General features: G+C 37.3%; 1 protein-coding gene across 1 annotated transcript in view; it reads left to right on the top strand.

Moving 5' to 3' along the window:
- Positions 1 to 25513, top strand: part of actn3b (actinin alpha 3b) — a 45806-nt gene extending 20293 nt beyond the window's left edge. The window contains exons 5-21 of the mRNA XM_079811068.1: positions 48 to 135; positions 1972 to 2050; positions 3623 to 3704; positions 4833 to 4918; positions 5182 to 5274; positions 6467 to 6697; positions 6891 to 7038; positions 11026 to 11176; positions 14829 to 14937; positions 15102 to 15242; positions 16876 to 17058; positions 17205 to 17339; positions 20164 to 20343; positions 20554 to 20700; positions 20777 to 20842; positions 22233 to 22391; positions 22490 to 25513. Coding sequence (XP_079667194.1) covers positions 48 to 135; positions 1972 to 2050; positions 3623 to 3704; positions 4833 to 4918; positions 5182 to 5274; positions 6467 to 6697; positions 6891 to 7038; positions 11026 to 11176; positions 14829 to 14937; positions 15102 to 15242; positions 16876 to 17058; positions 17205 to 17339; positions 20164 to 20343; positions 20554 to 20700; positions 20777 to 20842; positions 22233 to 22391; positions 22490 to 22648 — 2237 coding nt within the window. The 3' untranslated portion in view covers positions 22649 to 25513. The remainder of the gene's footprint in view (positions 1 to 47; positions 136 to 1971; positions 2051 to 3622; positions 3705 to 4832; positions 4919 to 5181; positions 5275 to 6466; positions 6698 to 6890; positions 7039 to 11025; positions 11177 to 14828; positions 14938 to 15101; positions 15243 to 16875; positions 17059 to 17204; positions 17340 to 20163; positions 20344 to 20553; positions 20701 to 20776; positions 20843 to 22232; positions 22392 to 22489) is intronic.
- Positions 25514 to 26346: the final 833 nt, after the last annotated feature.

The raw sequence follows: 26346 nt of genomic DNA, 5'->3' as shown, positions 1-26346 counted from the left end.
GAGTTCGGTCTTATTAACGGTGTGTGTGTGTGTGTGTGGCTCCGCAGAGACGTCTGCTAAAGAGGGTCTGCTGCTGTGGTGTCAGAGGAAGACCGCCCCCTACAGGAACGTCAACGTACAGAACTTCCACATCAGGTGAGAGACTGAAGGACACTGTTCACTTCCTGTCTTCTGTCTCTGTCACAAACCTCTCATACGACTGACGCATTTCAACTCGCATTAGTTGCTGAAATAAATATATGTATATTGCTGATATTTATACCAGTACTATCTATTAATAGGGAAATCATCAAAAGTCATCACCAAGTTTAATAGGGTTGACCTGCAAATTATCATATATATATGAAATAAAAAAAAATAGTTGAAATTAAAAAATATATATATAGGTGAAATAAAAATAAAATTATATATATATATATATATATATATATATATAGCTGGGAAAAAAAATATATAGGTGAAATAAAAATAAAATATAAAGGTGAAATAAAAATAAAAATAATATATATATATATAGCTGGAAAAAAATATATATGTAGGTGAAATAAAAAATATATATATAGCTGGAAAAAATATATATATCGGTTAAAAATATATATATAGCTGAAATAAAAAATATATATTTATAGCTGAAATAAAAAAAAAATGTCTGAAATTAATATATATATATATATATATAATGTATGTATGTATATGTGTATGTATATATATATATATATGTGTATGTATGTATATGTGTATGTATATATATATATATATATATATATATATATATATATATATATATATATATATATATATATATATATATATATAGGTGGAAAAAAAATATAGGTGAAATAAATTAAAAAAAATATATATATACATGTGAAATTAAAAAAAAAATATATATATATATATAGGTTAAAAATATATATAGCTGAAATAATTTTTTTTATAAAAAATAAATAAATAACCATATATATATATATATATATATATATATATATATATATATATATATATATATATATATATATATATATATATATATATATATATATATATATATATATATATATATATATATATATATATATATATATATATATATATATATATATATAGCTGAAATAAAAAATAGATTTTTAGCTGAAATAAAAAAAATACATATATTATTATTTTTTTACATGATGTTAACAGATACAACTCATGCTTTTAACACTATATTAGTAAATTTGAAAATAAACATTAAGATTAATAAATGCTTTAGAAGTATTTTTCATAAAAATAATTTAATTTAATTTAATAATTGTCACAAAACCCCGTCATAATTACACATTTAGCTTCATTGTTTGAGTTTTTTTTATATTTTATCTTAATTTAAATTTGTTTAGGAATTTTGTTGTATTTTTCATTTTATTAAATACTATATGTATTTTATTAATTTTATTTTTTTTTAGTTATTTTAGTACATCAATTAAACTAAATGAAAATAATAAATGTTGCATCGGCAGCAGTCGCTGAAAAAAAAAAAGGTAAACATTTTTTTATATTTTGTTTCAGTTAACACTCATTTTATATGAAGTAACGGAAATGCTTTTGGTTTTAGTAACTACAACCCTGCATTATTTTGTTATTTCATATTATCTCATTTATTTATTTATTTTTCACTTCAAAGCTTATGATAAACATTAGTTTTCATGCTAAAAAAAAACATTTATTTTATGGCAACATTTTACAATAAGGTCCCGTTAGTTAACATTAGTTAATTAAAACAGATGTTCATTGTTAGTTCATGTTAGCGCAAATGATGTTAACAGATACAACTTCTGCTTTTAACACTATATTAGTAAATATCAAAATAAACATTAAGATTAATAAATGCATTTTTCATCATTAGTTCATGTTAACTGCACTAATGCTATGGAGAGTGAGCTTGTTGTGAAGTGTGTGATGTATTCTGAGGATCATGTTTTGTCTGTTCCTCAGCTGGAAGGACGGCCTGGCTCTGTGCGCCCTCATCCACAGACACAGACCAGACCTCATCGACTACTCCAAACTCAGAAAGGTGCTGCTTTGGGTTTATCACAGTCCCTCGCTCTTTATTGATCAGTTTGCCTTTAAACATATTTCACATTTAATCTCTGTGAGGAGTTTCAGCACACACAATCTTTACGTGTTCACTTTCTAAACTCAAAAGGTGTATCCTTGAGTCTAGAGATGCACTGGTCAACAGCCATAAATCAGAACCCGATGGTTTTTGCTCCCGACATATACGACCATCACCTGGGCTTTAGTTTTCTGTTGGCCGATCTCTATTCCGCACATTGCAATCATTTCCCAAAAGGTTTTATGTGTGGAAATATTACGAAGTCTGTGAACAGGAAGTTGACCAAGGAAATGCTCTATCTCTGCTGTTCCATAAGCGCCACCTACTGTCAGAGACTGTTTTTGTTTTGTCTTCTGTTTCACATTCTGTTTTTGCTTTAAAGAACACGGCACTTAAATTTTTTTTAATAATAATAGGCTCATTTTCCGACTCCCCTAGAGTTAAATAGTTGAGTTTTACCGTTTTTGAATCCATTCAGCCGATCTCTGGGTCTGGCGGTAGCACTTTTAGCATAGCTTAGCATAGATCATTGAATCTGATTAGACCGTTAGCATCTCGCTCAAAAATTGACCAGGCGCTGCATAATATCATTGCGTACAGGATGTAACTACAGAAGAGTCAAGTTTTAAATAGGAAAAATATAGAAACTCTTTGGTCATTTTTGAGCGAGATGCTAACGGTCTAATCAGATTCAATGATCTATGCTAAGCTATGCTAAAAGTGCTACCGCCAGATATAGAGATCGACTGAATGGTTTCAAAAACGGTAAAACTCAACTGTTTAACTCTAGGGGAGTCGGAAAAGGAGCCTTTTTTTTTTTTTTTAAATGCCGTGTTCCTTTTCCTGTTCCTGCACGCATGTATAGCATATTTGTTTGATTCATGTTAAAATTCAGTGGTTCCTCTGATTAAAGATCAGTTTGGAGCAAAATATATAGAGCAAATAAGAAAGTAAAATGTAGTACAGAGCAAATAAACGACAAATAAAATCTTAAACATGAAAAAATATATATATCAGCAGTCGGTATCGGCCAAATTGCTTGAAAAAAAAAAAAAACAGCAATCGGTATTGGAATCAGTCAAATTGCATGTAAAAAAAAACAAACAAACATCCCTACTTGAGTCCAAAGGGCAAGATCTGAGTGTGTTTTCAGGCTTTGACTCAAATGCTCATTGATTCAAAAATCTCAAATTATTAATTATAAATAGATACGTTTTGACAATATTTTTTTTTTGCTTTTTTTTTTTTTAAATTTAGCTTGAACAGTTTAAAATAGGTTATGTAAATGAATTTTCAGATATTACTACAAGACAATTTTGTGATTTATACAAAAATAATAATGAAAGCTATATATTGGGCCCACAAATAGGGTCGAAAATAAAGCCTGAGACTCTTAAAAATGACAGTATGTGCCTTTTGAAAAAGTCCTAGAGCAACTAAATGTACCATATTCATGTAAAGTGGAATAGAGTATAATAATGATATAAGTTTTCAGGGGGTCAGTGTATGATTGTTGTTGTTTCTCTGAAGGACGACCCTATTGGAAACCTGAACACTGCATTTGAGGTGGCAGAGAAATACCTGGACATCCCGAAGATGCTGGACGCTGAGGGTGAGTGAAAGAGCACGACTCAAATGATATCCACACCTTAATATCTTTAAATGGTATAACAATAATGATCATTTTAAGAAGTCTTACATTTGGGGAATGAAAAACAGCTTGCCTTGCTTTATGATCATTGTATTAAACTTAAAAAAACATGAAAAAAACTACTTAAATGGTTCTGTTTTGCTGCAGATATACACTTTTCAAAATAATATATTCATTTCAAGATGTAACATTAACATAACGGTAATTTAAACATAGCCTTTGTAAAAAAAATAATTAAAGCAAAACATTAAATGTACAAAAACATATTGTAAACGACTAGTATTTTCCAAGTGGACTATCATTTAATCGACTAGTCGGCTTGTCTCACACATGAGTCCTGAAGCTTTAAATGTTATTTGTTTGTTTATTATTGGTATTTTGGCTATACAATAAACTGTCTCTGGCAATTAATTCAAAGTAAACTCTTATGGCTTTTCTCTGGGCCGCCCCGAAATAAAAGACAGAACATTATTTAACACATTCATTATAGATCATACCAATAATCTGCTTATTGCAGTATTATTATATTAGCAAAATCAAATATTGATCGACCTCTAATTTGTATGTATTGATATATTGGTACATAAACCAATTAAAATGCATATACATTGAATAAAACATGAGTATTTTAAACTGGCCCAGCCATTAAATATGGCCCAGCCTGTTAAATAAGCTTAATTTATTTTCAAATCGTATGGTTTTGTTCTGTATGGTATTCATTTTATTTGTGCAAGTCTTAAGAAGTCTTGAATTTGATTGTAAAAACTTGACTGTAAAAGAAGCCAATTAACCTTCAGACATTATCAGGAGGAGGAGGAGATGCAGGGAACACACAAAATGAACTCCTTTCACACAAAATGAACCGCCTTTAATTACGTTTTTTTTTAAACAACATAGAAATGGGTCACCTGTGTTAGCAGGTTAAAAAAAAAAGACTACAATGTATGATACCAATGCTGTGGGGTTTAATTGCTCATTTGAAATGTTATTAAAATGTAATCTTGACAAACAGATTGATGACTTTTCCTTGACCTTTGTTGCCTAAGATGACTTCAACTCAGCATGATTCTCTCTTCCTCTTGTCCTCAGACATCGTTAACACCCCTAAACCTGATGAGAAGGCCATCATGACCTACGTGTCCTGCTTCTACCATGCCTTCGCTGGTGCCGAGCAGGTAACAGCCACAAATCACATTTCAATTTCTGTCATCATTACAGTGTAAGATGTACAAACTGGGATCAGTTTGTGTAAATGACTGAAGGAAAATTGATTCCAGTAATGCATTGAGCTTTCAGACGCGCTCCAGCGTAACGCAGAGTAAATGAACGTGTAAATGAAAGTAAATGAAGTGAGGAGGCTTGGGTACAGGCGCATTAACACCAAGCAGAATTTGTTATGGCACTAAATGAGCTGCTGTCTCTCTCTTTCTCTCTTCAGGCCGAGACGGCTGCTAACAGAATCTGTAAGGTTCTGGCTGTGAACCAGGAGAACGAGAGGCTGATGGAGGAGTATGAGAAACTGGCCAGTGAGGTGAGGAGATCTGCCTCCGCTTCTCAAACCTAAGCATGTGATTTATAAACTCTAAAAGCCACTAGTGAGTTTTACAGGTCAGCTTGATGATGTTTAGTGATCCCGACAATTTTTGTAGTCCCATTTAGCCACTTGATAGCAACCTCTATTTTCAAGACATTGTAAAGGCTTTTTAAAAAACACACGAGTAGGGCATTGCATGAACATTTCTTGAGCTTGTGTTCACCACAGATCTTTTTTTCAGGCATTAAACCAAAAACCCAGTGAGACAACAGAACTGGAAGTGCAAAAATGCTCACTTTTTTCTGGGTTTTAGGACTAGTACTCAACAAAATACATATCACACACAATTATGGGTTGAAATTGTACCGGTTTTATAAGAGGAACTCTTTTATATCAGTACTTTTCTATAAGAAACACATCTTAACCCAGCCTAACCAGTCAGCAACATGGTTTCCACAAGTCAAGCTGGTGTGGATTGATGGTTTTAGAGACTAGCCGACTACGTTAAACAGGTTTAAGATGTTGTTTTCAAAAAAAGTTAAATACAGGTTCTTGTGTTCTTCTGATTGTTTAACTGGTGCTAGCAAGGCTAAACCTGCTGTAGCCTTGAAATATATAGCTTGAATGGACTTCGCACCGCCAAATGCATATACACGCAAAATATATCAATCTGTCGTCCATTTTGGATGAATTTTGGTTTTTTTTAGTGCAAATAATACGCGCAGTACGGCCTAAAATTTTGGCATAAGGCAGCATAATTATGGTGTTATCCTCATTTAAAAAATGTTTTGCTTTTGTGTCCGCTCACATAAGTTATGGGTTGAAAACTCCTTAAAAAACGTGGCATTCGCTTGCAAATCTTTTGCATTTGAATGTTTTATGTACAAATGCAAAGTTGGTGAATGTAAAAGCATTACATTTGTCCTCCAACCTATTTTTTTAAGCACTAAATGTCTACTTAGGAGCTCCATAGATTTATTCTACTGCCCCTAATTTATGCTGATTTAAATAAGAAAAAATACTGAATGCCAGTAATGAGAATCAGCATTAAGGATAAAGAGATGTGTGATCAATGTTTCTTATCAGGAGCCATTTAGCTGGCATCTCACTAGGGTTTGGAAAAGAGCCTAATCTTGTTCCGGTCTCATGCCCATCATTCTCCGTCTAAACCTCCTCCATCTTGCTCTAGTTGTTGGAGTGGATCCGTCGCACCATCCCGTGGCTGGAGAACCGCGTGGCGGAGCAGACCATGCGTGCCATGCAGCAGAAGCTGGAGGATTTCCGGGACTACAGGCGCGTCCACAAGCCTCCGCGCGTTCAGGAGAAATGCCAGCTGGAGATCAACTTCAACACCCTGCAGACGAAGCTCCGCTTGAGCAACCGCCCGGCCTTCATGCCCTCCGAGGGGAAGATGGTGTCGGTAAGTCATGAAACCCATTGCAAAAGTTAGACTTCTTCTTCTGGCCCCAATTCTGACCCTTTGGAAAAGCATCTTCTGCTTGATAAGCATAGTCTTCTTTATGAACAGCCACTCCCACTCCTTAGAAATCAAGTAAATTGATTGTGATTTGACTAATTGGTTGATTTGAAACTAAGCGTGTGTGTTTTTGCAGGACATTGCCAATGCATGGAAAGGTCTAGAGCAGGTGGAGAAGGGCTATGAGGAATGGCTCCTCACCGAGATCCGTCGTCTAGAGAGACTCGATCATCTGGCGGAGAAGTTCAAGCAGAAATGCTCCCTGCACGAGTCCTGGACCTCAGGTACTCAAATCTAGGAGGTCCTAGAGAAAGCTATCCGTTAGTGTTCCCATTCATCTGTTCATTTCACACTTTCAAAAGGAATCAATCGCTGGTAAAACGTCAACCATCGTACAATGCTCGATATGTGTGATTTATATGTCGCTTACAGTGCTGTTTTCATATGGCTGTCAAACTCTGAGCTCTTGACTCCAATCTGCCTTAATGTGCGGTCACACTTAGCATTGTTTGTTCAATTGTCACAGGCAAAATCTAGTCATTTCAACAGGAATCCGCGTTATCTGGAATTTTTCGTGAGGCCAACACTGGGACACTAATACTGGTACAAATACTTTTATAAACTAAAAAGTGGGCCAATTTAGTCCCAAGAAATATTGAAATCATATACTTGCATTCATATTAGTGCACTTACTACATAAAAGTACTTGGAAAATATACTTTACTTAATAAAATGAACTGCATTTTGGTCATTTCAATAGGAATCCATGCAATCAGGAATTTTGCCCCATGCAACAAAAGTTTTTGATCCTACATGTTTTTGAATCAATTTAATCTTCACATATCAACGTAACAATCAGCAGAAGTAAAAAGCTGAACGTAGGCGATAAACGAACCACACCACGGGAGTAAGACTTCAACATCACCATCACTGAGCTTCTGACAAGTCTTTACATTTCTACTTAAAATTGCAAGATGTTAAAGGGTTAGTTCACCCAAAAAGGAAAATTCTGTCATTAATTCCTCACCCTCATGTCGTTCGACACCCGTCAGACCTCCGTTCATCTTCAGAACACAAATGAAGATATTTTAGTTGAAAGCTGATGCTGAGAAAGGCTTCAGATAGGCCTCCATTGGCATTCAGTACACTTATACTCCCAAGACCCATAAAAGGCACTTAAAACGTCGTTACAAAGTCCATCTCACCACAGTGGCTCTACAATAATTTTACAATGCGACGACAATAGTTTTTGTGCGCAAAAAAAAATCAAAATAACACCTTTTTCCAACTTGTTCTTGTCTTCCGTGTGTGCCTCCACGACGCATGCGCGAGAAAATGACGTAGCGCCGGCATTCGAGAATCCATGAAATGCACACTTAAGCCCCATTTGAGCACTACGCCGAGACCTAAAGCACGATCAATGTAGAATCCAACAGCTTAGACACGCGCGTCTTCCTCTGATTGTAAACAAATCGCTTCTGGGTCATGTGTCCGAACGCCGGATCTGCGTCATATTCTCGCACATGCGTCGTGGAGGCACACACGGAAGACAAGAACAAGTTGGATAAAGGTGTTATTTTGATTTTTTTTTGCGCACAAAAACTATTGTCGTCGCATCGTAAAATTATTGTAGAGCCACTGTGGTGAGATGGACTTTGTAACGACGTTTTAAGTGCCTTTTATGGGTCTTGGAAGTGTCAATGTACTGAATGCCAATGGAGGCCTATCTGAAGCCTTTCTCAGCCATCAGCTTTCAACTAAAATATCTTCATTTGTGTTCTGAATATGAACGGAGGTCTTACGGGTGTCGAACGACATGAGGGTGAGTAATTAATGACAGAATTTTCCTTTTTGGGTGAACTAACCCTTTAAGCTTGAGTTGGAATAGTTTGCAAGAGTGTGAGTACAAACTCAACAAGGCTGTAAATGTGGACTAGTCGTGAGTAGATTTCCACACACAGATTTCGCAACAGGTTGGTCACATGGATCCACAACGTTGACCAACAGAAATCTTTCTGGTTTGAAAGTGACTTCAATGTTAGCGATGCTTCATACTGGAGGTCGACCAATCGATCGGTTTTGCCGATTTATCGGCACCGATTGTCCCAGCAAAAATCCATACTGGTTTTTCCATTGCTGGAGCATCTGAGAAGGGTCCGCTGTCATTATACAGTACAAGAGCGGTAGCCTGACAAGGGAACACACCATTGGCAGGGCTCAATCTGAGGGGCGGGATAAACGGTTGTCTTTCAAATTCCCTCTGCACGCAATAGGATAGCGCTACAACCAACCAGAGCAAAGAAGAAGGTGAAGCGGAGCTAGTTGATCGATTAAACTTTCGCCGTATCTCCGAACATATCTTCCTTTCTTAAGAATGACTTCAGAAGGTCCAGAAGGTTCTAAGGGGTCCCCAGAAAATTTCAGAGAATAAAAAGATAATGGATAAATTCTACCAAACTGTTTCATTTCTAAAATGTTTCTCTCCCTCTCTTGCTATATACAGTTTCCAGAATTGTTTGCTTTGTATATTTAGTGAGTTTTTCTCACTATAGTTCCCTTTATATTGCTCTCTGGGGTTGTAAGGCAGTATTCTTGACGCAATACGGAAGCTGCTTACATAAATTTTTTGTGAAAGTTGCTTATACAAATTTAAAAATGTTCTTCAGATTTTGGAAATTTGGAAACAATATGTTGTATTTATAATGTCACACTTACTATTTTTATAAATGTTTTTTCATATATAAAAATATAAAGATGGATTTTATCAAGGGGGTCCCTCATAAAAGGTTCATCATATTCGGGGGTCCTTGGCATCATAAAGTTTGAAAACCCCTGGGCTAAATGGAGCCATTTACCTCCAGTCTTTGTGCTAAGCTAGGCTAGCGGTGGGTGCGTCAGACAGAGTTATGGCACGCACGGAGATGAGAATGCTATGTATGGACTAATCTAACTCTGGGGGATACGGTGAATAAGCTAAAGTCACAAAAAGTCGAAGTGTTCCTTCAACTCCAAGTCTTCCAGAGTCGCGGCCGAAGCCGATTCGAAAGGCCGCTGTTCGCCAGGTTCTTTGTTTACGAGTAGCATGCGGAACCAACGCGACTCTGCCGTCATTGTTAAGCCCGACTCTATACACGATGTGATTGGCCAGACCAGAGTTTGGTTTTTCCAGCTCGCAAGCCAACGGCGAGTTGCTAGATGACCCTGGCTGCAAATTACATTTGCTGCCGCTAGGGTGCGTCTAGATTCCTAGACTACGAGAGCAGCCTCTAGGCGAGATAAAAACTATCACTGACACTTTGTGGAGTTTGTTTTGACACGTAATGCTGCACAGACCGGACACTTTCAGATTTAAAACAGACAATGAAATGCTATGTATACAGTACACTAACGTACATGTTTTCATATCATTATAAAGTAAATCATTGAGAGGACGCTAACATTAGCAGGACCTCAAACGGTTAAAAAAATGTGACAAACACACAAGCCTGTTTAATGTAATGTTTGTTACCATCTGTTTGCATCAGTTAATATGCATTTTTATGCATTCGTTACGCAGTAGAGTTGCATATTTAAAGCTAGTGGCGTGAGAAAGTGAACTCTATCGCCATCCAGCCGACAGAAACATATAAACAAATCAGAAACGCATTCGATTTCAGTTCTTTTTTTATCGTCACTGAGATAAATATTTTATTTTGATTAGATAATCATCAAGTGCTCCTAAAATAGAAGCAAATAAAGTGTGAGAGTTTACATAACTGTGTCTAATTTCAATGCCATGCCTTGTGTAGATGTTTAAAGATGGCCATCTGTAAGCATGACTGTTTGGATTTATATGAAATGGTAACACTTTACAATCCATTTGTAAAGTTAACTAAGTTTAATAAAAGTGTTTGTTGTTAATGTCAGCATTTACTAATACATTTTAAAGTATCTGTTAACATTAGATACAGCACTATGAACTAACATGAATGATCAAGGTATAATAATATTTTTATGGTTCAGTACTGTTTTGCAATTTTTGTAATGAAGTTTAGCACTATGTTATGTGTTAAGAATGTCTTCCTTCAGTATCCATCAGCTGGTTAATCGGCCAGTGGGTCCAACCTAGTCATCGGAAAAACCCACAATCGGTCGACGTCTACCTCACACATCAATACAACATTGACAATAGACAATGGTCTTATTGCCTGCATAATGTCGCTATTGTGACTGCATCTTTACAGCTTAACAGATTCGGAAGGCGTTGCTGATCTGACGTTCTCTGTTTGCAGGAAAGGAGCACCTGCTGTCTCAGAAGGACTATGAGACGGCCTCTCTGATGGAGATCAGGGCTCTCATGAGGAAGCACGAAGCGTTTGAGAGCGACCTGGCCGCCCACCAGGACAGAGTGGAGCAGATTGCAGCCATCGCTCAAGAGCTGAAGTAAGAAACAGAGAGAGTTTCAATGAGTGGATCTCACAGAGCCCGTCAGAAACATGGCCGGGTCATATTTCACACCAAAATCAAAAGAATGAAATATGTTTATTTTGATGGTCCCCTTTATACATTCTGTTGACTATAAGTAAAGATACAACTACATGTCAACTCACTTTCATTTGAGTATTAGTTGAGTATTAGTAGACTGTTAGGGGGAGGTTTAGAGTTAGTAGAATAAGTTGACATCGACATTTTTTCACTGATGAAATCTAGACGATAACTAAATAAAAAACAGTTTTGAATGAGAAAAGCTATGGTGAAAATCTATTGACATTTTCAGCAATGAGTAAACACAGTCGGTTATGTCTTCAAAGAACGTTGGGAGAATATCGGATGTGCACCAGTGTATTGGATCCGTGCATTTGGCCTTAAAGTGACAGCAGCCTAATAACCTGCCGCTGCCCATCATTAATGTTAAAAGAAAAAGAGCTTGTCACTTTATTTGTTGAATTAAATGCTAGGGTAACACAGCACAGTTTTACATTTTTAAAACATTTGAACGTACCCACAGCATTTGCAAAAAGGCTGCCTTACTATTTATGTATAACACATACTTTTAGTGCTGTGTGATTTAATCGAAATCGTAATAAAAGTGTGATGTGAGGACGTGCGATTTCTAAAGTGCAGAAAAGCAAGATTTTTGCAGTGGTTCTCAAAGTGTGGTACTCAGGCTGCCTCTAGTGGTACGCAGAGGAATCACAAAATAAATTAATGTTAAAACACATACATTTTAATTTCATCTGTATTTTAATAAAGTTTTTGTTTTACATTTAAGTACAGTCCAGTTTTAATTTAATTTTACAACACATTTTAATGTAATCATTATTTAACCCTCTTGGTTTCTTCATTTATGGGCACTCACTCAGGACCTTCGGGTCAAAAATGACCCGGAGGGCGGGATTAAGATAAAAAAATCAATGAAATATATTTTTGTTCAATAATATTTTTTCTTTCTTTTTTGGGGTTTTGAGATAATTTTAGGATTTATAATTAATATTTATGCAATAATTATGACCGATTTTTTCCCATTGAATATAATAAAAAATGTATATACTGTGTGTATATATATATATATATATATATATATATATTTTTTTTTTTTTTATTAAAGTTGTATTTCATTTTAGAGTCAAGCCCAGGCCTCATGAAGGCAATTTTTTAAATAAGATTCGTGCCATCCGGTGGACACATTGAGCATTTTTATCACGCAATAGCACATTTTTACCACTATAGTGGATCTTGCTTTTTATCAAAAATAAAAAAAAATCGTAGCTTCATCGGAATGGTCCGAAACTTGGAGACTTTATTGGTACTTGGTATATGAACACCCAAAAAAACAGGGGGATCCTTGGGGACAGGATTTGAAAAGTCTAAGTGATCGTAAAAAAAAAAGTCACACTCAGGACCTTCGGGTCAAAATGACCCTCATAGGAAATGAATTTTGACCCGAAGGTCCTGAGTGTGACTATTTTTTTACGACCACTTAGACTTTTCAAATCCTGTCCCCAATGTTTTGGGTGTTCATATACCAAGTACCAATAAAGTCACCAAGTTTCGGACCATTCCGATGAAGCTACGATTTTTAACATTTTTTATTTAAAAAATGTGGGTCAGAAATGACCGAAGAGCCCTAGAGGGTTAATTATTTTATTTACCTGTATGTAAGCACAGCGCAGTGTTAATGTACAAACTGTGTATTTACAATGTTAAAGTGGCTGACAACAATAAATATTCTTATTAGGAATAAACTGGCTCGTTTTTGAACTGTGCAGAGCTGTAGCTGAATAGTTAGGCCTACTGCGCTACTGTATTTTAAAGTTGGTCATTATGGTGGTACTTGGAGAGCCAAATATTTTCTGAGGTGGTCCTTGGTATAAAAAGTTTGAGAACCACTGCCCTAAAGGGGCGTTCACATGTCACGTCTAAAAACGCGTGGAAAACGCTGGCGATGCCGCTTTCTCCTTTCAGAAAGTGGCCGGGAGCGTGCGCTCTCGTGGTGTCTCCATGAAGACGAGGAAGCAATGGATAAATGGATTTCCAGCCCTTGCATGTGCTCTGCTACTAGATATATTTATGAAGATGAGGGGGTAAAAAAACATTATACAGCTATCATCAGCTGTTCGTCCATTTTGAGCTTTCAGTGTTGGGAAAAGGATGAAGGGTGAAGCTGGTTCTTGTCACAGGGCATTCTGAATAGTTGAGATTTTTTCATCTCGCCGTGGCACTGACACTGCTGGAAAAAACGTGTGCGCGTCTACATTTGAAATAACAAACTTGACATGAACTGTAGTGTGAATGCAGCGCGCCTTAATCTAGCGTAAGAGCAGAACAGCGTCTGTATACCATTACGACATGGAAGAAAGCACAGAAGCAGGAAAGGTGAATTCAGGCCATGATATAAGCACCAAAAAAAGGAGAGATGATGTATCAGAGCCAGGTCATTTGCGAGACCTGTCAAACTTTCACTGCGGAAAAACTTTAATTAGTATTAAGGGCCATTCACACAGAAACGCATTTTTGAGGTTAAAAACACGAGACGCTGATCTAGAGATGCATTTCTATTTTATCTTTTATACTTCTTTTACTATGAGCACCACGCAGAACATTGTGTCATGTGTGAGATGTTGCAAAAAAGATTCTTCCAAACCATGTATACAAAAATCGATAATACGGGGATTTGCGAACTGCACAACATACGAAAAGAGTATGAAACGAGTTCAAAAAGGCCTAAAGAAATTACCAACATCACAATATCATTTATGCAAAGATATTGTGACCGCAAAAATTGGCAATAAAGCCAGCCTCCAAAAACATTATACACACAAGTATGTGCGTAAGGAAATATTGTTTCAAAATCGAGATTAACATTGAAATCGCAATATTGATAAAAAATAAATAAAATTGTCAATATCGCACAGCCCTACACACTGTGTTTAATTACACTTCCATTCACTTGTTCACCAGACTTGATAAAAAGTGTTAGGAAATGCCACACTGATATTGATCCTCGTTTTATTTCTCCTCTCGTCCAAAACTCTTCTTGGGTCATTTGATTCTCCCGTACGTTCACGTTTCTTGGAGTTATGTTGGCGACAGAACCTGCTGCAAACCATAACAAATTATGGCCCGAGACATCTGTGTGGAACAACAACAGATTGGCGTGCTAGACGCTACAACTACAACTTCAGCTTTTTTTCATGAGACTCACTGCCATGGTTTCTACAGCAGCAAAAGCGCAAACCAGGGATAACGCGGAAAGGGTTAAAATTGCGAATTTCTCTGAAATGAAATATTGTTGGAAACATTTGGGAGAATGTAAGTAGTAGTACATAAGTAAACTAAATATATAACACTGTGCTAGTAGTTTCTGGATATGCAAAAATCTTACATATTGTGCCTTTAACGGGTCCTAAAACAAGCCTCATATTCCTAATGCAAAACACAATTCTGTCATCTTTTGTTTTTGGAGTGGAATGTGGCCTGGACATTTTCATGAGGTTCAATAATTAGACTATACATTTAAAAAAGGACAGGTCTCACCCAGAGATCTCCATACAGCTTTTCAAAGGTGCTCAGATTTGTCTTTCTGTCTGATTAGTGAGCTGGACTACCATGATGCCACTTCAGTGAACGCCCGCTGCCAGGGCATCTGTGACCAGTGGGACAACCTGGGAACCCTCACCCAGAAGAGAAGAGACGCTCTAGAGGTGAACACACACGCTTGAAACTCACATCTATAACTCTGAGAGGCCAAATATTAACTGCCCACTGTAAAGGCGCAGCTGGAATACCAGTCATATTATATGCAAAAAAGCTCATCAGGACATTTTCTGCAAATGACATCAGCCGGATGTTTTCTTTCTTCCTCCAGCGTGTAGAAAAACTCTGGGAAACGATTGATCAGCTGTACCTGGAGTTCGCCAAGAGGGCGGCGCCCTTCAACAACTGGATGGACGGAGCCATGGAGGATCTACAGGACATGTTCATCGTGCACAGCATTGAGGAAATCCAGGTTAGAAGCAGGACGTTTTATGCTACATTTATTTACAATACTGTGCATGGAGGAGCAGGTTTAAAGATGACATAAAACAGCATTTGTAATGCATTTAACGTCTGCATTTCCGAGTGCAATAGAATATTCAGCATGAAAAAATGCCAGAATATTGCATATAGTGCGCTAATGAAGCACACATAAGCTTTGCATTGCAACTGCAAGTTGCTGCGTCTATTTTATCACATGCAACGTGCTGAAGCAGAAAACACTGTAACGTACTGCAAACCTATTTATCAACACCGTCTTGTGTGGTACAGGCTTTAATAAAGCAACTGGAAACCACTCGTCAATTACAAGATAAAAGACACGCAAGTTCCACAAGCTTCGACTGGCACACAAGCAGAACGTTTTATAATTAATGGCGGTTATTAAATAACCCAGAAAACACTTTATTTTCTGTAAAGAGCCACAGCTCTGTCAAGCAACAGAAACACTGGCCGTTTCTCAACGTGCGTTCTTAAGCGATCTTGTGTGCGATCTTATGTCAAAGATGTCAAGGAAGAGGCAAATTAATAATCCATAATAATTTTGAAAAAAAAATTTCTTTTCCAGAATTTACTGTGTTGTAAATTATAATTTCTTCTGAAGCAATAGTCTCACCAGTGTTCAATCAGCTTTGAGATATTTAAATCTGCATATCTTTGATATTTTTACCTTTTATGAAGGGCATTTTCCCATAATCTTATTAAATATAGGCTATGCTTCAGCTTTCATTTTATATTCTTAAATTTCAATTAAATTAGAAGAAGACACTGTAGGGCTGTTGCCAATTAAATAAAATAATTGACACTGAAAAATGTTATGAGATTGTTTTAAATATTTTTGAATATACAAATAAGAAATGTTGGAAAGAAAACATTAAACTAAACCACCAGTAGGTGGCAGAATGTAAACGTTGTTGTTGCGGGAATATCTAAATCTTCTGATTGGCTGTTCGGTAGCTGTATTTTTTATTTGATTGGCTGGTGCGTGGCAGGGCTTTCTGAACTCTATGTGGAACTCACTTGATTCCTCTAATAGCGGTGCAACTTGGTGGGCATTATCCTGGAAATTTCTCTGCGTGAGAAATACAAAGTGTGGCGTGTGAACGGGTTGAAATGCGTGTGTCTCACGGCCAATGCGTGAGACTTGAGAGCCCTGTTACCGGGAGAAAGCCTGCGGCCTCCATGAGAAACGCATGTACGTTTGTCCCTTTAAGGCAAGTCATTTCACTCGGCGGCCCTCTTTGAAATGCAGCTATTTCAGGCATGCAAGGACAGATCTTATCTCTCTGAATGGGGGAACATCAAATTCTCCAAAGCTGTTCACTAAGCTTATGATTTAAATTCATATTTGAAATCACCAATGAAATATGACAACAAATTTTGTTTCTAAACAGTCAAATGACAAAAACAGCTTGTTTCACGCGACGACTTTACCAATTTCTGATTGTCTTATTGTGCCATATTGCCCATTGCACTTTCTCCCATTCATAGTAATATGAGTACAGCGTCTATTGTATATCTAAAGTCTTCTTTACGCATTGGTTATTAAACAGAGAAAATATTTTAACTACACCTTTTAATGTTTTTGATCTCCATCTGTCTTTCAGAGTCTGATCACAGCTCACGACCAGTTCAAGGCCACCCTACCAGAGGCCGACAAGGAGCGCATGGCCATTATGGGCATCCAGAACGAGATCATGAAGATTGCTCAGACCTACGGCATCAAGCTGGTCGGAGTCAATCCATACTCGGTCCTCAGCCCACAGGACCTCTCCAACAAATGGGATGCTGTGAGTACATGCATCGTTTTTAGTGTAGAGCCAAAGTGCCCAGCTACAGTGTAGGTCAAAGCTCCCAGTTGGTCATTTACTTGATTCAGCGAGATACTGTTCAGACTGTATGACACTGACCGGTTCGGATCTGTCGCCCCCTGTAGGTGAAGCAGCTGGTTCCCCTTAGAGACCAGATGCTGCAGGAGGAGGTTGCAAGGCAACAGGCCAACGAGAGACTGAGGCGTTCGTTTGCCGCCCAGGCCAACATCATCGGACCCTGGATTCAGACTAAGATGGAGGTGGGCTTATTCAACAACAGGAAACTATGAGGTGTTGAGTGTAACAAGATTTAAGGAAGTGGCAAGGGTATGCGCATTGGGAAGTAACTAAAGTAGCGTGAACTGCTGCAAGAATCATACAAACTCTCAAAAGTCAAATTCACTTTAGTTCAACCAATGCGCGTAAATCAGGGTTGGGCAACTTCAGTCCAAACTCTAATCAAGTGTCTTCAGGATTTCTAAACTGTGTCCAAAATCGTCCCACCTTTTGTAGTGGTGTCTGTGAAACCATAGTGGACGTTATTGAGTGCCGCAATAACGAGTGTACAACTAATGTATACTCACCGGCTAGAGAATACCCATAATGCACTTTGAGGGTCCTGCCGCGGCTGAATCATCCATCCATTTTTTTAAACCGCTGGTCCAATGTGGCTACAGCGCAATATCATACATGAATAAAGTCCTGTTTAATTGATTATAACAGAGGTTGTGAAATAATTGCCTAATATAGTATTAAAGGATTAGTCCACTTCAAAATGAAAATGTCCTGATATGTTACTCACCCCCATCACATCCAAGATGTTCATATCTTTCTTTCTTCATTTTAAAAGAAATTAAGTTTTTTGAGGAAAACATTCCAGGATTTTTCTCCACATAATGGACTTCAATGGCAACCAACAGTTGAAGAGCCAAATCAATGCAGTTTCATAGGAAGGGCTTCAGAGGCTCTGCACCATCCCAGACGAGGAATAGGGTCTGGTCTACACAAACCATCAGTCATTTTCAAAAGCAAAATTAAAATGTATATACTTTTTAACCTAAATTGCTCATCTTGCGCTGCTCTGCGGAGCGCCATTCATGCCAGAAAGGTTAGACATAGGCTTAGACATAGGCAGAAGTATCGCCCCTGTGTCTACAAAGCGCTTGTGTTTTACCCTTTAGCAAAGAAAAGGTAAAACAACGATGATTTTGGAAGTTGGAGATGAGGAAGTTTGGAAGTCGGACGATTTTGAAGTTGGAGATGGAGTTGTTTTTGTAAAGGGCGTTTGTATTAGTCCTCGCACGTTCACTTGGGGCGGCACTTCCGCCTACGTCTAGGGTGACTTTTCCAACGTGATTACACAATCACTGACGCTCCGCAGAGCAGCGCAAGATGAGCAATTTAGGTTGAAAAGTATATTCATTTACATTTTTTTCTTGAAAATGTCAGATGGTTTGTCTAGATCAGGCCCTCGTCTGGGATCGTGCAGAGCCTCTGAAGCCCTTCCTTTGAAACTGCATTGATCTGGCTCTTCAACCGTTGGTTCCCATTGAAGTCCATTATATGGAGAAAAATCCTGAAATGTTTTCTTCAAAAAACTTAATTTCTTTTCGACTGAAGAAAGAAAGACATGAACATCTTGGATGAGATGGGGGTGAGGAAATTATCAGGAAATGTTCAATTTGAAGTGAACTAATCCTTTAAGTCTACTTTAGAGCTGCAAGGATAGTGCACAGCACCAAGATCTTCTCATCTCAGCGGTCTGTCTCGTCAACATGTCAAAATATTTGAGATGACTGATCAAATCAAAGTACACAGGCTTTATGTTCACAGAAGCTGCTGAGCTCGAATTGTAGCGCGACTCAACACTTAAAGTGTAAAATAAGATGCAAGTAGCTAAACTAAATATTTCATATTTGACAGCTATTTTTGGGTAGAAATGACTGACAATAATAATCAGGGATGCAAACTAATAAACTTTTGCCTAATTGAAAATAGGCATATCATTTACATGATTTAAGTAATGTTATAATTAGTAACTGTCAATGTGAGGGAACAAGAAACATTAACAAAGACGTTTTCATCATATTAGGCATAAGATTAATAATGAATGTGTACATATTGTGAATTGATTTAATAAACTTTGTTAGCTGTCCTTGTAGCCTTCAGTAAATTAACTCTAAGAAAATGATTAATAAAAAATATAGGCTTAAAAAAATATCAGTTCACCGTATGTTCTTCACTGACATTGAAAATGAAAAGACTATCTTTTTCAAAGCTCAGCTTTAGGAGGGGAAGATAAGGAGACTGAGAGAAAAGGAAAGAGTGATGGAGATGAGGAGAGAGCAGATATTGACAGACTATCCACTGCCCACTGACATGGTTTTAAAGCTATTGTTATCCAACTTTTTTGGCCTTCAATCGTCTTGAAATGCACTTATGTAGATCAGAGAAATCAAAATTGTCTCTGGTGTGCGTGCAGACTTAAATTTGGGATCTAATTATAAAACCCTGCCTACGGCCCTGATTAAATCGCATAATTAAGATTTATAAATGCTAGTTTCCATGACAGAGTGCAAGATCTTTTCATTACTACTGGAGCTGTCTGTTTGCGAAGTGTCAAATGATTATTGCTAGGCCCTGGGCCAACTAAACACATCTTTGATACTAATATAGTTTCTATTAATATTTAGAATGAATTTATTATTTTTTAGATTTTCTGTTTTCATTACAAGTTTTAGTAATTTTGTTGTTTTTATCATTTTGTATGTCCATTTTAATGACTTTAGTACATCAAGTAAATCTAAATTAAAGTATCTTCATTGTTTTGTTTCAATTAACATTTATTTTGTTTCAAGTATGTTTTATTTTTTTAATGGTTTTAGTTGACTATAATAACCGATAACTGATAAGGAGGAAAAATAACCATGTTTAGTTTAATTGCTTTAAATTATGAGTAGCTTTTAGTTTTTATCTTGGTTATGAAGCTACTTGACACTGTTTGCCATTTCATTTTTTTCATCCTTTTGTTCTTTCTCTTTTAATAAACATTTGTTAACTCTCTCTCTCTCTCTCTGTTATTAGGAGATCGGTCACGTGTCGGTGGATATCGCCGGCTCTCTGGAGGAACAGATGAATAATCTGAAGCAGTACGAGCAGAACATCATTAACTACAAATCCAACATTGACAAACTGGAGGGAGATCACCAGCTCATTCAGGAGGCCCTCGTCTTCGACAACAAACACACCAACTACACCATGGAGGTATTCACACACACACACACACACACACACACGTTGATTAATGTTGAGCTACAAACAAATGCTGCGTCTGAAATCGCATACTTCCCAACTGATATTTAGTTTATTAATAATACGTTTTATTTGAGTGCCTTGCCCAACGTTGGCTTTACAAGGTCACCAAACATACACAACACACAGACCATTCCCTGATTCCGTCATTCCCTCCTCCAGCACGTCCGTGTGGGATGGGAGCAGCTGCTCACCACCATCGCTCGCACCATCAACGAGGTGGAGAACCAGATCCTGACCCGCGACGCCAAGGGCATCAGCCAGGAGCAGCTCAACGAGTTCAGAGCCTCCTTCAACCACTTCGACAGGGTCAGTGAGATGGACACACATCAAGATTCACATCTGAGCGTGTACAAGTGGACTCATGATTGTTTTTAACTTGCAGAAGAGAAACGGCATGATGGACCCCGACGATTTCCGCGCATGTCTGATCTCCATGGGTTACGATCTGGTGAGTGAAAGGGAAGCTCCGCCCACTCACATACGGCCACACCCCTTCACAAATTGTCACACATATATTTCAAAGTAAGATTTAAAAACGTTTTTGAAAGAAGTCTCTTCTGCTCACCAAGGCTGCATTTATTTGATCAAAAATACAGTAATATTGTAACTTGTTATATTTATTAAGTTAAAATATCTGTTTATTTTCTAATAGCTAATACCATTTATTTGAAATAGAAATATGTTGTAGCATAACGAATGTCTTTACTGACACTTTTAAACATTTTAGGCATCCTTGCTAAATAAAAATTAATATATATTTTTTTAAGTATTAATGAAAACAAAAACATTTTCATGTTCAAATATTTTGCCAATTTTTGCAACACATATTTTAACTACTTCAAATAATAATTCAAATTTAAATTAACAATGATTATCATCATCATCATCATCATCATAACAATAACAAATCATTTGATTCAATATCTTAAATAAATATCACAGGCCTATCACACTTTTTTTATCACAAATTTGCATATTTCCTTATTTGGTTAAATTCTGATTAAAAATGATTATTAAACAAACTATTTCGGTGTCATTTTTTAAAGGTACACACATTTTTTTATCCCAAATTTGCATATTTCCTTATTTGGTTAAATTCTGACTAAAATTATTATTAAACAAACTATTTTGGTGTCATTTTTAAAGGTACACACATTTTTTATCACAGATTTGAATATTTCCTTATTTGGTTAAAGCTACACTGTGTCACTTTTTTAGTTTATTCTTAGCTAAAAACACTTAGTTCTTTCAAAAATATATGTGCTCATTAATGTATATTTACTTCTTTCACGTAATAAAGTATTCTCGTAAGTTTATAATATGCCATTGAAAATACATACGGGTAAGGGGTTCGAATGCGGGTCGCCATGTTGCCCCTCCATCTTGAAAGTACATTAGCCAAAGAGGGACATACCCGTAAATTCAAGCTTTGCCTTTGGTGTTTTAACACTCGATGGCACCGTGTCGAATGTGGACGAGGTCCAACTGGAAGCCATGTTAATCTTGGACTAAATCGGCCACCGTAGGAGTTAAAACGAAATCGGAATTGAGAGGAACAGAAACTAATATTCACTGGATGGTCATATACTTTTTCACCACTAGATGGGGGAAAATATCACACAGTGTAGCTTTAAATTCGGACTAAAATTATTATTTTTAGTTAGTATTCTCCTTTTAGTTGAACATGAATTTAGCAACAACAAAAAAAATCACATTTTGCTGACCCCTGCCAGGACCTCAAAGGATGCTTTGCTGAACACCATACATTAAGCACAAAGGTAGGCCTAAATGTGTATCTTGAACCTCATTGGCTGTTTCCTCTGATGGTGTCCTGACAGGGTGAGGTGGAGTTCGCCCGCATCATGACCCTGGTGGACCCCAACAACACGGGCGTGGTCACCTTCCAGGCCTTCATCGACTTCATGACACGCGAGACCGCTGAGACCGACACCGCTGAACAAGTCATGGCCTCCTTCAAGATCCTGGCCTCCGACAAGGTGAGATCTAACTGGTGTCTAAACACCTCAGGCTGGATTCTGAATCCATTACAAAATGGCGTGCAGAAACGCTAAAAGCGTCTCCTCTTGTCCTCCAGCCCTACATCACTGTGGAAGAGCTTCGTCGTGAACTCCCACCCGAGCAGGCCGAGTACTGCATCAGCCGCATGACCAAGTACGTCGGCCCCGAAGGGAACCTTGGAGCCCTGGATTACATCTCCTTCTCCAGCGCCCTCTACGGAGAGAGCGATTTATAAACGCTCTGAATGTCTTTCTCTTTCTCCTTCTTTCCTCTCATCTTTCTCTCTCCTCTCGTTTTCTCCACGCCCCCAAATGTAGCTTTCAATCTGCGAGAGAGTTAATAACATCCCTCGTTTCCCCTCATAAGTATTCTCTGTTTTTCTGTCTACAGCCCACACTGCTAGCTTTAACATCATACTGTATGCGTCTTACATCCACCCTATAAACCGAGGGACGTGTAACGGGGGGGGTTAATCTCAAATTATGTCCAATTTGGATGCCGGATGCTTTTGTATAAAATATAATAAAGTGCTCCGCGAGGCCGGTAATGAATAGATTCTATTTAGCCATTTTTTAGGCTTGTAGGTGACGCCAGGGCCATAACCACCATAGACATTGAGGGGGACAAGTCCCATCCAATACTTAGAAATGGCCAAATTGTCCCGCCAATATTTGAAATTCTTGTTGGGATGACAAAAAGGTTTAAAAGTTGCATTTTAAAAGTCAAACAGCGCTCGCCAATGTCTAAACGATTGAGATGGCCAATCAAATCAAAGTAGGCGGAGTCTACCGGTCACAGAAGCAAAGCGCGAATTAGCTACAGCGCAAGGCGCCAGTTTAACGTTGAAAGAAAGTGAGGTTTAATACATGCGAACTGTTTTGTGATAGAAGTTAAACGGCCGACGGTAACAAACTACTCAACTTTACTTCTCAAATATGGCCGTTTTGAATTTAAAATATGCATTTATGTGATTCATGTCATTCCTAATTGAGTGTGTAGAGACAAGAAACGTTTCACGGTTTCGACATTTTAGGCATACAAATAAAAGTACATATGTGCATATTTTAATGCAAAATTGTTCAAAATGATTATTTCCAAACTAGAATTAGACCTAGAATTTCCTTCACTGTTCTGCTTCTATAGGCTTTATAAAAAATTGCCCCTCCCAATGTTCAAGACACGGTTACGGCCTTAGGTAATGCACATCAATGCAGTATTGCTAACTGGATTTATTCTGGATATGAAACAAAGTCCTGAGCTCTACATTATAAAAGTAAAATGGGTTGTGAATGCGTTTCATGTTGACTTTAGCACGCTTAGCCCAAACTTCCCCCTCTGTGCCTAAAAAAAAACCCTTCCAACCTGATAAAAGATATATTAAAAAGTGTGTTTGTTGATGCTACAGAGCGCTTGCGAAGATGCATGCTGCGTTTATTCTACAGACATTAATACGCGAGAGAGACCCCCCTCTTGTTAAGTCTGTACTGTATTTAAAGACCCCAAAAAGCACTACTGCTGTCCAGTGTCTTCTTAATATGAAACTGTGAGAACAACTGAATAGTCTCTACACAGAACGTCGTGCCTCTGTGTGTTGTATTGTCACCCCTTAATATTGTTTATGATGTATGTCTAAACTGATTGTGGTGTTCAGAGGCAAATTCATGATTTGTTTTTCTTTTATTTGGAGAGTATGTGCCAAATTATCAACCAAAGCCAGTAAATGAACTTAAAGATGTTGTGGCAAAGTGTATGTGTTGTACTGACCGGAAAGGTTTCCGCTTGCCAAAGTGCTGAAGTAGAACCAGGTTTGCCTTAAAACCACTGGAAAGACATTGAAATCCTAGGCCGTACAAGATGGATTAATTCAATAAAAGCCTGGATCGTTGCAGTTAACCACCCCTCTGTCTGTATTTTAAGATTCTTGTTATGTACACACACCTGTAATTTAAATAGTCCTCAAAATTTAATTTCTGTCATCATTTACTCACCCTCATGTCGTTGCAAACCTGTGTGACATTCTGTATGTTTGGAGAAGGTGACCGGTCTGTCAAGCAGTCCATATTCCAGGTTTTCTGATGATAGGTCAGCTTGTGAAAAACAGACATTATGAGTTTAAAGGCCAATAATGATAACTAAAAAGTACCATATTTGCGTCGACTCCAACGGTTCTTCTGCCGCTTTAAATGCTGCTCGCGCTCTTAACGCTAGCTGGATTCTGATTGGCTGTTGGCTGTTTGTATTGTTCATCAGCGGGAAAATGTTCTGAAAAATAATCCACCCATATCGTTCCTCTCTGTCGTTGTCGTTAATAGTTGTGGTGGGGATATATTCTATATTCTTATAGAATGTAAATGATTATTAAAACGTTATAGTCCTTGGTGTGAAGTTGCCTTAATATGAGAAATATATTCTGGTTTTAAACGCAAGTAAATGATGACGGTTTTTCGTTTTAGAGTGAACTATAGAAAGCAGCGCCATCTTTGATTTTAACGGGAATGAAAGTGAGGCCGTGAGGGATAGACATACATCTTTTCAGTGGGTTGCTACTGTTATATGTGTTTTTTTATTGTTCTGCTGACGAAACACTTTAAAAATATATTTCCCCAAAATTTTAGTAGACAAAAAACTCCAGACAACCTGAGCTGTGGAAAATTATAAGTGATAGGAGCTTTATTCAACTTTTTACAGTGGATGCTATTGAAAACACGGTAAGTCTATATCTCACAGCTTCGCTTTCATAGCCTACCTGGCGTTGATCTGAGGTCTAAGACAAACAGTGTCTTAAAGAGATAAAGGGTCTCCGGTTCTTTTCAAGGGAAGTTTTGGGAATGTTCTGGAAGTTTTGAAAGGAGATGGAAGGAAGGATGATGTCTTCATCCTCTGTCAGACCTTGATGTTATTTAAGGATTTGGATAGTTTCTATTGGCGATATTCAAATAATTTAAATCACAGATGTTGTTTTTATCCATCATGATGTGATTTCTGGGTAATTGTATTTCACCTCAGATCTGTCTCCTATGGGTCTCCATCCATATGCGCTTTTCAAACACACAGTATTAAAAGTTAAATCGAAAACCCCAGAATAAAACGTCTCCAACTCTATCTGTATCTGTCATTTGTGTGTTGTTGTTAATTGTGTGTTTACCTCCGTTGTCTCCAGTAGGGGGAGCTTTAGGATGAACTAGCAGCGGTTCATGATGGTTCATTTTCACAGACTGTGATGATGACGTGTTTTAACGGTCATCTGCAACGTAAATATTGCATATGTGGGTGATTCTTAGACTATGGGCACTTTTATGGCATATTTTTAAAAATACATATCATTTTGGACAAATTCCTCTTTCTTTGTCAAGCTAACAATACAACCACCATACCTTTCTATGATTTTTTTCCATACTTTTCAACCTCCTTATAGGTGTAAAAATCACTTTCTCCTTGTCGCACACCCAGACCTTTTAACTTCAACAATGAAGATACAGTTTAAAAATATAACTCATCTGGTAACTATTAATGCACCTGAATTAAGCACTAGTAAAATAATTAAGACACATTATAATATTTAATGTGAGACCACTATCAATATTAATTTTTATACAAAATATAGCTGTCGCACAGTATTGGTGTAATTTCCACCACAACACAGTAATGTCCCTTTAAATGGTTTGTGTGAAAGATTGTTTAGGTGGTTTCTATGTAAATATTCAGTGACATCAGAGCACATGTTGGACATTGGACATCAAATTTTCATCAACAACAAATGAAGAGAAATCATGCTAAATATTGCTTAAACATTTCAGATATTTATTCTACGTTATTTCCAAACATGCTGTACCTTCAAAGGCTAAACATTTTAAGTTAAATAAGAGTATTTTGCATTCATGAAATGCTATACTCAAAGTTAATCAGTGAAGCTATATCTTCCATTTTTCACAA

This window comes from Gobio gobio, assembly GCF_949357685.1.
Source record: "Gobio gobio genome assembly, chromosome: 2".
In the NCBI taxonomy this organism is placed as follows: Eukaryota; Metazoa; Chordata; class Actinopteri; order Cypriniformes; family Gobionidae; genus Gobio; species Gobio gobio.
Note: the sequence above shows the minus strand (reverse complement) of the source record. Positions and strands in the feature narration are given on the sequence as shown.